Genomic DNA, 14,146 nt, shown 5'->3' on the forward strand with positions numbered 1-14,146 from the left:
CGTCACTTGAGCATGAACCAATCCCTTCATGGGAAGTGCAATCCCATCTAGAGTTCCTGAAGTTCCTGGATGTTTACTGACAAAAAAAGACTTGGTCTTTGAAGGATTCAGTCTAAGCTTTTTCAACCCATCCAGACCCTGACAGTTTCCATATACTTATTGAAGCTTTTCATGGCATCATCAGTCCTGCCTAGAGTTTTTTTGGGGAGGAGGGAGAGGGTACCTTCAAGTCAATATTGATTCCTGGCACTGCCTGGACCAGTCCCTGCAGTTTTCTTGGCAAGATTTCCAAAGTGGTTTGCCCTTGCCTTCTTCCTACGGCTGAAAGAAAGTGACTGGCCCCAAATCACCCAGCTGGCTTCATGCCTAATGTGGGACTAGAACAAATGGTCTCCCAGTTTGCAGCCTGATGCCTTAACTTCTATATCACACTAGCCTGGAGTAGCAATGTACTGTATAATTGAGTATTATCCTTATATTGATGACATTTCACCCTAATCTACCAGACCTCTCCCAGTGACTTCATATAGATGTTAAATAACATAGGGGACAGATTGGGCCTTGTAATACCATGGCTTTGAGTACTTCCCACCCACCCCAACTGCAGACTGGAACTCATTATTCAGACAGGAGCAGAAGCCTCAAACTTCCAGCTCTTCTGGGCAGTCAACAAGATACCATGGTTAATTATTTCAAATGCTGTCAAGTGGTCTGATAGGACCAAGAGAGTCACACTTCCTCATCAATGTCCAGATGAAACTTTCTGTCCATGACTGGATCTGAATCCTGACTGGCAGGAATTCAGATAATTGGTTTCTTCTAGGATTCTGGAACTCAGCCATTGCCACCTTCTCATCCACCTTCCCTAAAAAGGGAGGGTAGAATATATGTGGAAACTTCAAGTCAACTCTGGAAATGTGTCGGCCATATTCTGATCACTTGTGGAAAAGAAAGACTTCAGTTTTTTTCCTAAACTTTATGGTGAGAAAGGGCATAATGGAAATTTTAAACAAAACTTTGATACCATCTTTTTTTTTCCTTCTCATATTCTATACACTTTCAATATGCCATGTATTTTAAACATATCTGTGTGGAAACATTCAAGAGATTGAACTACCATGAATAAAGGAAGATAAATTCCTTGCAAAATTAGGTTAAGAGGCAATCTACAAGTGAACAAATCTATTTCTTCCCACAGATGTTAAAAAAATTACAAAAGTAGTTGGCGGGTCCACAGTTCGAAAGGAGATTGAAGGTAAGCTGTGCGAAAAAGAGCAAATAGCAACCTCTCCAGTATCCCCACTGGAAATAACCAGTAATATTGAACTGGCTTTCAGTAACAGTTTGTTCCTATAATCAATTATGTTTTAATGAGGACTTTCACAAAATCTGTAAATGTACTCAAAACTGCAGAAAAATCACATACCAAAAGAGCAAGGGTCAATCTAAATTTTTCAAAACAGTTCTCAAAGCAGAGTTCCTGTACTTAATTTGAGTTTGGGGACAAGAGAGATACTGGGGTGAATGGTAATATCACCCAATCATGTAAGTTGTGCTTACCCAAAAGGCAACGGGGAGCAATATTCCCTAATATAGTAATATATATTGTTTTGTTGTTGTTCCTTACTGTTTTCTGCTTGTTATATTGTTTTAAAATGTTGTAGATTGCCTAGAATTGCTTGGACATTTGAGGTAGCTTATAAACAAATGACAAACAAACAAATACAAAGGCCAAAGGTCAAAATGGCAAGTGGGAATTATTATTTGCTTTCGTATTATTATGAAAGAGCTGCAAATTTCTGAATCTGCCCATGCATGCTTGCTAACAGACATCTATGATATTTTTGCTGACACATTATATCAGAAAAAATAATTACCGATGTGTGTTAAAATATACGTGTCATGTTCACCGTTTCAATGTTGCTGAACATCGTAACAGTTCGCATGCCAGAGTGTTGACGCGCGTTCCTGGCTGGGAGGGTGCTGCTGATAAACCTTGTACGGGGAGAAGTGTAGGGCTGTGCCAGGAAGGGTTATCTCTTTAATGTCAAGGTCTTTTTGCCCGTTGATCAGCGGAGCTCGTTAGGAGCACCTGGGAATGTGGGATTGTAATGAATGAAGGGGGGGGGACGCTGTTTGAAATGGGGCTATTTAGTTTGACTTTAGGTGCGCTTTTCTCATTCTCAGCTTTCTTTCTGTTTGCACTCTATTCTAAATAAAATCAGAACCTAAACTTTGATTTGGAGTCTGAGCATTTTATTTGGGTTCAGGCAATCATTACAATACGTCAATAACTTTTCATATTGCAAATCTGGCTACCCATCTTGGAACCTCAGATCAAAACCTTTAAATCAATTTAATGCTACACTCCTATCATGGTATGACTGCATCATTCTGAATAAATTCTGCTAAGCTCAGAAGCTTTCGAAGTGGCTCTGCAGTTGATTCCTTAGGTATTATGTTTTTTTCCTCCCAGATATTTTGAAACTTATATAAAATGTATATCATTTTCATTACACATTTCATAATGTTTTAACAATGCTTTGCAGTGCCATCCATTACAAAGTTCACCAAAGTGATTGAAGGGGAGCCAGAATTTAAGCTGGTCAGGGAAGGAGAGACAATAACTAAAGTGATTCGTGGAGGTGAATATATTTTGTGGTCTGGGCAGCACTAACTAGAATGATTTGGAAAAGAGTTTCATATAACAGTTCCAGAGTTTAGATGCAAGTGGGAAGATCAAGAGTCTTGCAGCTATAGACTTGCTTTTAGCATGTTTTAATCATATATACTGCATCACAAAATTAAATATTTTACCTTTCATTTCTTCCTTATTAATGCGAATAAAAGAAACCCCTTTCCACTTTGCATGCTAAAATATTACTGAACTGTAGACCTAAGATGAAATGCACAAATAACAGTTTACCAGTTCTATTAATTTCTTAATGATTCAGTGCTTAGTACATTTTTCTGACTCTCAACTGCAGAAATATTGAGAAACATGATATCCTTGTTATTCAGAGCTGTCAATAAAACTATAAGCCAACAAGCAAAAAATTCAATATATGGTTTAAAATAACTCTAAATATTTTTATTCAGATTTAAAAAGTAATAATAATAGTAATTTTCAGTTTGAGATTGTGAGTATTTGGCCTTGGCAAAAATTGCATGCTTTTAGTCTTTTTTTTTTTTTGGTGACATTGTAGCATCTCTATAATCTAGTGAAAACCTTTGAAAATTAACTATTTCTAACATCTGTCCCACAGTCCAAGTGTGAAATACAAAAACAATCCAGTGCATTGCAATGTTCTTGTCTCTAACCATTTAAAAACGTTTTTTATAGAGCCTAAAATAAAAAAATACACAAAAATAATTGATGGCCATCCTGTGGAAGTGACTGAAAAAGAGGTGACTGAAGAAAGAATTATTCAAGGTAAAATTCATTTAAAGTATGTTCAGTCTTAAAAATTAAAATTTTCTACTGACCTGAGGGGAATAGTATGTGCTATTTTACATTTTCCTATAAGTTCTGATTTTGGGGCATTTGTGTTTAGTTTTGGCAACAAAAGTCTCTCTGCTGACTGACTATACAGTCATAGTTTCTTAAGAAAAACCTTAAGAGAAAAAAACTTCAAGAAATCTTCAGTCATCCAACTAAAATATCTTGGATGAGACCTGCACACTCTATACAAAAAGATCTACTTCGGTGCTCAAAGTTTTCATTACTTGTATGTGTTCCACTGACTGGCTTTTATTTTACTGCACACTTATTTACCGTATTTTGTTTCAAACAGCGCATTCAAATCTCAGTGAAGTCAATAGATTGATCTTTTATAAAGAATGTGATAATGAATTCTGCATGGACATCTTTCAGCAGTACATTTACTTAGTTGTCATAACTGTTCATCCATCTTCTCAAGCTTCACAGTTTTCTTTCTGCAGTTGACCTGCCAACTACCAAATACATCACTTATCATATCATCTTATATTGTATTATAATCATATAATATTAAGGAAGATCCTGATAATCACAATGTAACATTAAGAGTATAAAAAAGAAATTGTAGGACTTCCAAATAAAAATTGCTGAACCTTTTTCAGGCCCTGAATTGAAATATACCCGAATCACTGCTGGAGGAGGAGCAGATCATGAAGAAACTCTTAAGAAATTGCTAGAAGAAGGTTAGTGCTCAGCTTGTCTGAGAAGATCTATGGACTGCATTGAAACATATTCATTATCTGAAGTGGCTACCTTTATGAAAATTGAATAGTACACATAGAATAGCACCTGAATTCTAAACTCAATTTAAAAGGATTCAGGCAATAATTAGGAAGTTTAGGTATGTGGGACGCGGTGGCGCTGCGGGTTAAACCGCTGAGCTGCCGATCGGAAGGTCGGCGGTTCGAAACCGCGCGGCGGGGTGAGCTCCCGTTGCTCGTCCCAGCTCCTGCTCACCTAGCAGTTCGAAAACATGCAAATGTGAGTAGATCAATAGGTACCGCTTCGGCGGGAAGGTAACGGCGTTCCGAGTCGTCATGCTGGCCACATGACCCGGAAGTGTCTATGACAACGCCGGCTCTAAGGCTTAGAAACGGAGATGAGCACCGCCCCCTAGAGTTGGACACGACTGGACTTTACGTCAAGGGAAACCTTTACCTTTTAGGTATGTTTAATTTATTTGTTTCTTTCTATTATGGTACTTGTGTACTGCCTGGCTCATATAATGTGTACAGGTTATAAACAATAAGATTAAAAATACAAAAGCAATCTCTTAAGATAATTTACTATACTGTTGACAATTTCAGAATGGAAATCTTCGTAACTTAAACATTTTTAGCATTCAATATAGATACTCAAATAGTCCTGCTATCAAGTTTCACAGAAGTCAATTACCTTCAGTTGAATTTACTTCAAAGTCAGTATCTCTGCACTAAAATGAAATACATATTTAGCCAAATACTGACTTCTTGTAATGAATGAAATAATTATAAAATAAGTGTATTACATTTGCTGTAGTTATATTTTTTTCCATGTTGTCATATAAAACAACTTCATGCCATAAATATATGTCCTGTCAGAGGTTACCAAGGTGACCAAACTCATTGAAGGTGATCGTCATTTCCTGGAAGATGGAGAAATCAAACGACTCCTCCAGGGAGGTTAGTGAGTGCAAGAAAACTAACTTCATCATAATGAGCCTTAAGAGTTGACAGACTGATCTCTTAACTTTTTAAAGACTGATTCAGTTAAGAAAAATTATGGACTTCAAGGATTGCATGTGAAAACAAGATGTTTGAATGTTCTGCTTACTTACACAAACCCATATTGAGGGAAAGTAAAGTTGCTGCGTATGCTCAGTCTTTAAACTGTTTCTAATGAGCACTGAAGGTTTTTTTTTCTCATATAACGCAATGCATTTGGAAAATGTAAAACATTGAGAAAAGTCCAGATCTTTTGCATTATTAATTAACCGTGAATAGTCATTGCTCGTAAGTTAACAAAGGCATGTTTAATATTCTTTTCAATCAATCAACTGCAGGTTCTATGCTTTAAACCTTAATAATTACAATTCTTTGCATACGTAGAGTACCTTTTAATACAGAGCATGTTGATGTCAGCTTTTTTCCCCAGTTAATTAACCAGAGGAGCTTCAAGGTTCCAGTCCTTTCATTTATAACAGCTCATTGCAATAAACACAGTGTTGTTTTGCCTTGGTACCATGGCCTTCGGTGCAACGCTCAGTACAGCTGGGGCAGCAGCAAAGGTTATTGCCAGATATATTATAGCAGTACCATGAAAACTGTTAGGTGACATGAAGACTGTATGTGAATGAGGAATGACTTACAAAATTGAAGACTGATTCATGCATACATTCTGAAAACACGTGGACTTCTCCAGAGGAAGCTCCTTTGGAATTATGAGAACACCATGTTTTGAGTGATAGGCTTCCAACTCACAGCAAAGATTTGGTATTATTGCCTCTCAGAGAATGCTGTGGTAGTACATGCTGCTCCATTCCAGTCTCAGCCAGGCATACAAGGAGGATTTCATCTCCATTCCATTGTTAGCTTTGTTAGTGCTATGCATCTGAGAACATTAGCCATCGTAACATATAAGGGTTTCTGGCAATTTCTATTGCCAGAAATTAGGTTCTGTCTCTTCAGCTTAGGTATTCTTCACCAGGAAATAGCTAGGTGAACTGCAGCTTTTAAATCTATAATTATCATTTCATTCATCTTTATTACTTTAGAATGCTTTTGTTTATTGGGTAGACTATTATAGTATCCAAATAGCTAGAATGAAGAAAAAAGAAATCAGTAACTTGGGCAACATTTTCTGAAGCCCTTGATCTTCTAACCTCATGCTGGACATTTAATTGTTACTCCAGTTGAAGTAGGGTATAACATCAGTTATTTATTTATAAATTAAAATTCTTTATATACTTTCCATCTCTCAAGAATCCTGGTGGTTTGCAGCATTAAATTACATTTTAAACATAGAGTATAGCACATAACTTCTTAATTTTAAAAAGTTGAAATGGATAATCATCTATGTGTAACCATCAGTAGACCAGAAGTACAAACAATGCAACATCTTAGTTGCAAAACAAAATCTACCAACAAGGATATTGTCATCTCAAATATAGAAACAAACATGTTCAGATATACCTTCCAAATAATTAATTTACTATCCTTGTCACTGCCTAAAGAAAAAGTCCATTGATGAAAATGTCCTTGTTTTTTTGTTCCTGTAATAAACATTTACCATAAATTGACTTGACCTCCTAAGTAATGAAGCCAATAGTGAATTATGAGTTGTAACATAAAAATGACAGTATTTCTCTGCTTCCACCTCCTGATCTTTACCTGGGCAAGCTCACTAGGGCAAGAGAATGTCAGCATGTCTTTCCAGAAGGATAGAACAAGAATGAATAATTATGTAATATATATGTATGTTACTGTTTTTTTACAAGAGTCTTAAGTACCAAAATACATGGCATTCCACAGATTAATGATAATTCTGCATTTAAATGGATGAATGAATTCTTGGTACATCTGGAGTACTAAAACAGTCTAAGGCATATATTGTCCCTAGGATGCAGGCTATTTATCTATTAGCAGCCAGATTTTAATACAGCTGAACTGCCTGCCCTCCCCCACCCACATTACTATTAGTTCCAGTTAATAATTCCATTTTCATGTACTAAAATGATTGTTATAGCTTAAAATGATTGTTTTGGTTTATTCAAATTCATTATGCTATAAAATACAAACATCAAACAAAACAATCTCTAACATACTACAAATCCTACCCCAGTCTCTGTACCTTAATGGCTGAATCCATGGTCTGCGTATCAAAGATTTCAGACTTTCCTACCTAAGTCATAGGTAGAATTTTTGCTGCCATCTAGAAGCTATCCTCTTTTATCCAGCTCAAGTCTGTATTTCTATTTAGAGATTCATGCAGCAGTTTAGAATCTCAGTTGGCCCAGATCTCCATCCTGGGTGCTGCAATAATGATAGCAATGTCCCACAGACATTTCAGATAGTATCCAGAATTTTTCAGGTCAAAATGCCATGCAACAAATTATTCTTTGTGTATAGCAACACAAAACTTTGCAAGCTGTGAGAAGAAGCTGTGTACTCCTTGCATATTTTATGAATGTGTCAGATATTGGCCATGCTTATCTTTTATGTGTGTGTGTGCCTTCAAGTCAGCATTGGACTAGTCCCTGCAGTTTTCTTGGCAAGTTTTTTTCAGAAGTGGTTTGCCATTGCTTGCTTCCTAGGGCTGAGAGAGAGTGACTGGCCCAAGATCATTCAGATGGCTTTGTGCCCAAGGCAGGACTAGAACTTGCAGTCTCCTGGTTTCTAGCCTTAACCGCTACACCAAACTGGCTCTCTATGCTTAACTACCAGCCCTAGAATAGAAGCCTGTATGGTCAGTTCTAAGAAAATGTTTAGGAATTTGTCATGCCTTTCTGACTATAGCTGCATCCATCCACAGCTCCTTAAGATTTCAGTGTTTCATGCCTGTCAGAAATATTCTCCATATATTAACCATTGTTTTTAATGCTTATCATAGCTGGATCTGAGTACACTAAAGTTACTAAAAGAATTGATGGAGAGCCACAGATTATTGAAACAGAAATAAAGAAAATTCATCTGGAAGGTTAGTCATACAATAAATGGAATCATCCTTGTATCCAATAGTTGCATTAATTATTTGTATGGAAGTGGTTAGGGTGAAAGCTAGAGAAAACAGTATTTCTGACAAGACTGCTGACTAGAATGATAAAAAAACGTTTGAAACTTCCCTGTTTTCACCTACTCCAAGTGAAGGGCTCTAGAAACAGTTTCACATTGTGTGGGTGTGGGTTTGCACGCGCACGTGTCCTATAGCTATACTGAAGTGTTGCCACAATACGCATGCTGCAATAAGTTCATTTATTTATTTGGTAAAGATACAAGGCATTATTTCACACTTCATCTTTTTCCACATTATGGATTAAATCTTTTAAATTGAGGTTAAATAAAAAGCTTAAATCTTTGGTCGAAATGTTGACTCAGTAGTGTTTTTACATGAAATTTTTTAGCACTATTGACAGAATCCAGAGAACTAATCAATTACTGCCATGTTCCTAAGGGTAACTGGTGGTGGTGTGTTTGCACCAAATTCAAGCAGCAAATTTCCATGGAAAATACTTACGGTATGCAATAATTACTGTAGTTCTTTAGATCCCAGCTTGTGTTTGTACTTGTTGGCCTAGAGCTCCCTGTTGTGATATATGTTATCAAATGCAGGGTGTGGATGTGGGTGTGTTACGGGGTTAAATGTTGCTTGAACTTTTTCCCCTATACTGTTAAGTCAGAAAATTGAACTTTTGAATCTATGTCACCATTATTTATCAGATGTTTACAATAAAGGTTTGGTTTCAACTTTTCTTTTAGACAACCCAGTAAGAAAAGTACAATCATCTAGAAAGACACAAGGTACAAAGAGGTTTCTAACATTAACACATGTTCAGTAAAGCAATTATTTCTAACTATGCTTAACTAAAAATGTTTAAAAGTACTCTAGTTCAATAATGGTGGTGAGATTCCTCATGTGAACTGATTTATAAAATATAATAGCAATAAATATTTAGAGAGAAATTTGTTAAAGCTGTTCACACAAAATATGAACTTGGAGTTTACTGGCTTGAGCATATACCATAAGAGAATGAAACAATAAAGCACTAAAGAAAAAGTTAACAGTTCTGAGTCCCACATTCTTTCCTCACTGATTCTTCTTGATAACAGATATTGAAGAAAGAATACCTACTTTTGAACTGGTACATGTCCTAAGGCTTGAGAGGGCTAAGAGACGCCTGGAGCGCTGCTGGCGGAAGACGGGGAGCGAAGACGACTGAACACGAGCTACAGCCACTATTAGAGCCTACCTCGTGGCGCTAAGGGCGGCGAAACATGCTTATTTCTCCGCCCTTATTGCATCTGCAGATAGCCGTCCGGCGGCCCTATTTCGGGTGACTTGGTCCCTCCTCGGAGGGAATAATACTGAGCCTCACCTGCAGGGTCGCTGTGAGGAATATGCTGCGCATCTAGCGGATAAAGTCGCTCACATTCGCTCTACGTTGGACTCCAGCTTTAAGGCAGGGCCAGTGGAGGATACAGGGGCAAAGTCTGGCATGGTTATCTGGGGGGAGTTTGATCCAGTTGCACCTGAGGAAGTGGACAGGGCCCTCGCAGCTACTAGTTCGGCCACCTCTGTATTAGATCCGTGCCCTTCCTGGTTGGTGAAGGCTGCCTGGGAGGAGGCATGTGATTGGGTCTGGGCGGTGGTTGATTCCTCTTTGAGAGAGGGGGTGCTCCCGCTGGCTCTTAAGGAGGCGGTGGTGCGTCCTCTCCTCAAGGGGCCATCGCTTGACCCAACCATCCTGGACAGTTTTCGTCCAGTCTCCAACCTCCCCTTTTTGGGGAAGGTTGTGGAGAGAGTGGTTGCATGGCAGCTGCAGAGGACCCTGGATGAAGCAGATTATCTGGACCCTTTTCAGTCAGGGTTCAGGCCGAGTTACGGGACTGAGACGGCATTGATCGCACTCTTAGATGACCTCTGGCGGGAGCGGGATGTGGGCATTGCGACCATCCTTGCTCTTCTTGACCTCTCAGCAGCCTTCGATACCATCGATCATGGTATCCTTCTGGACCGGCTTCGGGAGTTGGGGATGGGCGGCACAGTATTGTGCTGGTTCTCCTCCTTCCTCCGGGGTCAGTTCCAGTCAGTGTTGATAGGGGGGGAAAGGTCCAGCCCATGTCCCCTACTTTGTGGGGTGCCTCAGGGCTCAGTTCTCTCCCCTCTCCTATTTAACATCTACATGAGACCGTTGGGGGAGGTGATCCGACGGTTTGGGGTAAGATACCATCAATATGCTGATGATACTCAGCTTTATATCTCTACCCCAGACCGCCTGAGTGATGCTGTGAATGTCCTGACCCAGTTCCTGGAGGCTGTGAGGGCCTGGATGGGGTGCAATGGGCTTCAACTCAACCCAAGCAAGACTGAGTGGCTTTGGGTTTGTGGGCCTCCCGGTGCTAAGGTTTTTCCACCTCTGTTCTTGGGTGGGGTTGCACTGCCCCAGACGGACCCGGTGCGCAATCTGGGGGTCCTCATAGACTCACGGCTCCTGCTCAAAGAGCAGGTGGCAGCTGTGGCTAGGAGGGCCTTTGCACACCTTCGGATTGTACGCCAGCTGCGCCCATTCCTGGACTGAGAGGCTTTGCTCACAGTCACTCATGCCCTCCTGGCCTCCCGTCTAGACTACTGTAATGCACTCTACGTGGGGCTGCCCTTGAAGAGCATTCGGAAGCTTCAACTGGTGCAGAATGCAGCTGCATGGATAGTAGATAGTGTTGGCTCCTCGGCACATGTAACACCACTGCTACGTGAGCTGCATTGGTTGCCAGTGTGCTTCCGGGTGCAATTCAAGGTGCTGGTTGTCACCTTTAAAGCCCTTCGTGGCTTGGGGCTGGGTTACCTAAGGGACCGCCTTCTCCCAGTTGTTTCTGCCCATCCAATTCGATCTAGTAGGTTGGGTATGCTGCTGGTCCCGTCAGTCAGGGAGTGTCAGTTGGCGGGAACTAGAAGGTGGGCCTTCTCCTCCGTAGCACCTGCCCTCTGGAACATCCTCCCTCCAGAAATTAGGATGTTCCCGACCCTGTTGGCCTTTCGTAAGGCCGTAAAGACCTGGCTTTGTGCCCGGGCCTGGGGCCTCGAGCATGTGGATGGTCCCGTCTCTTGGCTGTATTAATATTTATGCATTGCTCACTTGGCAGCCATATATATTTATTTTGTATTTATTTTATATTTTAACTGTTTTAATTATAATTGTTTTAATTGTTTTATGGTTTTATTGTTGTAAGCCACCCAGAGTCACTTGTTGAGATGGGCGGCTATAGAAATCAAATCAATCAATCAATCAATCAATCAATCAGCATGTTTTTAAGCAATAGTAATAATTATTATTGTGTATTGTATTGCTATATTTTATGAACATTTTAACTGAGAAATACAATAAATAAAATAACCTTATTTGACTTATTTTTGGATTAACAGGATCACTACGGAGAAGAACAAGGCTTGTCCGTCCTGGCACAAGAAGTCAGAATCCACAGAAAGAGAACTGAAAAAGCTTTGAAAAATTTGTAACAATTTAAAAAAATTAACAAGGGAAATCATTTACTAAATCTTGTGTTCACATTAGGAATTGGGCAAAGTACTCACTATTCAATAAAATCTCACAAAATTTTAGGTGATAGAAGGAATTAATTCAAAATCTACCTGTTTTCTATGAATAACAATAACAGTAGATGTTCTGGAAGTATGCAAACAAGGTAAGCTCTATTGATTTTGGTGGGTCTTATTCCTGAGCCATTGTATTAAATACCCGGAATAGAATATATATATGTGTATCTCCATCATATCCTTTATGTACAGAAGACAGCTATAAGCTTTATGAAACATTTGCCATAAAAACAAAAAGCAACCTTATTTGAATAATTACTTCTGTTGGGAAGTAATATAAAATTAGAATTGAGTTGGAAATATTTATAATACTTTGCTATTAATCATTATTAACATGGGATTGTTTGTAAATTGTCATTTTTAATAACCAGTATATTTGCTTTTTCTTCCATATTTCTGTATTACCTATGCAAGAAGCCTTGTAAATGAAATAACCAAATTTAGTCAAGGTGCCTTAATTCTGCTGTGTTTTGTCAAAAAGAATTCAGGGTTCCCTTCTAGTTTGAGAAAAATCTTTCAATAAATGCGTGTGAATTACCATTTTTAGTAATGAATCCTTTATGTGGGAAAAGACTGAGGTTTTCTGGGTGGCCAAGGATGGGGGTTGGGAGGACTGTTATTACTCTGATTCCTTGTATATGGTTTCAAGCTGTTTCCAGAAAGCCTGGGGTTCTTCAGTGAGATCAGAAACAGCCTACTAGGCACAGAAGGGTGTTGGGTTTGTTTCAAGGAGCATTCTCAGATGAAGGGACAATGGTGAGACCCAGGAAGGCACTGAGACCTAGTTAGAATGTGCCCTGCAGGGTATGCTAGGATTTATTTACTTATTTATTGCTCACATCTCACACAAGGATCCTCTGCAGCTCATGAAGTGCTCTGGAAGTAAGACCAAACTACATTATTTATTGATTTGATTTATGCCCTGCCTTTTCATTTAGCCAAGACAATCTAACACACTGAAATAAAGGTTCCAAAAAACAAAAACAAAACCCCTTTCGTGATTTTTTTAACATGCATATGTGTCCATCATGCTATTACTGCTGGTGCGAGCAGCAGAAAAGAGTTAGTAGAAAGCAAAGGAGATTAAAATCAGGTCATAAAAATAAATTAACTACATATAGTTTATATAAGACCATTCACTGTACCTTTCCATACCTTTCTTTCCTTGCAAATCATTCATGCTTCTAACACATTCATACTTCATATATCCCCTTTTGTTTTTTATATTTGTGTTTTTGAGAATCTTACTAGCTCTATCCAGCCACAATTTTCTCAGTCTTCCCCTTTCTCTTCATATATTTGTTCTACAATTTGATGTTCATTCATTCTTGCTATATGACCAAAGTACTTCAGTGTTAGAGCACTCAGATCTAGGTAACTGCTGGATGGAAGCAAGGAATTTAAAGGATTTTTTTTTTATCCTTTTGCAGCCGTCTGGTCGTCATCCACATTTTAAGAGTGCTTTTTGAAATGTTTGGTTGTTTATATAATAATATTTTATTGATTAGCCATTAGGCTCTATCAGAATACAAAATGTAAAATACAGAACAGTAATAAATGAATATGTTAGAAAATAGAGTAAAAGATATAAGTAAAAGAAAATATAAATCATATTTCTGTGTGACCCCTACAATTAACCCCAGTCACATATGCAGTTCTCAGTTGTGCTGTTCTGTTTAGATAAAGGGCCATACTATTTGTAATGTTTTGGTTCTGACTGCATGTGAAATATGTGGTTTTAATGTAAGGATCCCAATAGGCTGTTCATCTAATGTGTGGTCCAAGGTATTATCATCTCTCTTTCTTATACAATTGACATTCAAGTAATATATGTGCTATGTCCTCTATCTCTGGGCTCCACAAATATGGTGTTTATATCTTATGCTTTTGGTTTTAATTTTTAACTATTATGTATTTGTGTCAACCCAACGAATTTGGGGAGTTGTATGCTACTCATCATCAGTCAGTTGATTGGAGAAGCCCATAAGCCAAATCCATCCATCCATCTATCCAGAATTTTGTAACCTAAATCTGGGACCCCCTACTTGACATACTTCTATCCTACTGGCTTCTCTCTTTCATAGTCAATCAACTTTCAATCTCCATCCTTGACTCTATCTCTTGTTGTTTTGCCACACATATAAGTAATCCATTCCCACTTATAAGTACTTTGAGATAGGCAAGATCAAGAAACAGGCATGCAGAAATTCTAGGAATATTCTTTATTATAGTAAGACAGAATAATAAATTTTGAAAGCCTGCTCAAGTCTCTCTCTGCCCATCTTACACTAAATAAAACCAAGGTAGGGTTATTTTGACCCCCCCCCCATGCTTTCCTCTTTC

General features: G+C 38.6%; 1 protein-coding gene and 2 long non-coding RNA genes across 7 annotated transcripts in view; 2 read left to right on the top strand and 1 right to left on the bottom strand.

Annotated features, from left to right (window-relative positions):
* POSTN (periostin) overlaps window positions 1-12,341 on the top strand; it is a 56,607-nt gene extending 44,266 nt beyond the window's left edge. The window contains exons 17-24 of one of the 5 annotated variants that reach the window (XM_063294543.1): window positions 1,199-1,255; window positions 2,550-2,645; window positions 3,344-3,433; window positions 4,102-4,182; window positions 5,080-5,160; window positions 8,087-8,173; window positions 8,953-8,994; window positions 11,615-12,341. In XM_063294543.1, coding sequence (XP_063150613.1) covers window positions 1,199-1,255; window positions 2,550-2,645; window positions 3,344-3,433; window positions 4,102-4,182; window positions 5,080-5,160; window positions 8,087-8,173; window positions 8,953-8,994; window positions 11,615-11,685 — 605 coding nt within the window. In that variant the 3' untranslated portion in view covers window positions 11,686-12,341. The remainder of the gene's footprint in view (window positions 1-1,198; window positions 1,256-2,549; window positions 2,646-3,343; window positions 3,434-4,101; window positions 4,183-5,079; window positions 5,161-8,086; window positions 8,174-8,952; window positions 8,995-11,614) is intronic. The other 4 variants (XM_063294546.1, XM_063294547.1, XM_063294545.1 and 1 more) reach the window with 4 other exon arrangements.
* LOC134491062 (uncharacterized) overlaps window positions 1-14,146 on the bottom strand; it is a 55,467-nt gene that overhangs the window by 38,271 nt on the left and 3,050 nt on the right. The window lies entirely within an intron of this gene.
* LOC134491065 (uncharacterized) lies at window positions 1,610-2,425 on the top strand. The gene is made up of 2 exons (XR_010067278.1): window positions 1,610-1,881; window positions 2,271-2,425. It is a non-coding gene; the product is annotated as an uncharacterized LOC134491065 (long non-coding RNA).

Source organism: Candoia aspera, chromosome 2, assembly GCF_035149785.1.
Source record: "Candoia aspera isolate rCanAsp1 chromosome 2, rCanAsp1.hap2, whole genome shotgun sequence".
NCBI lineage: Eukaryota > Metazoa > Chordata > Lepidosauria > Squamata > Boidae > Candoia > Candoia aspera.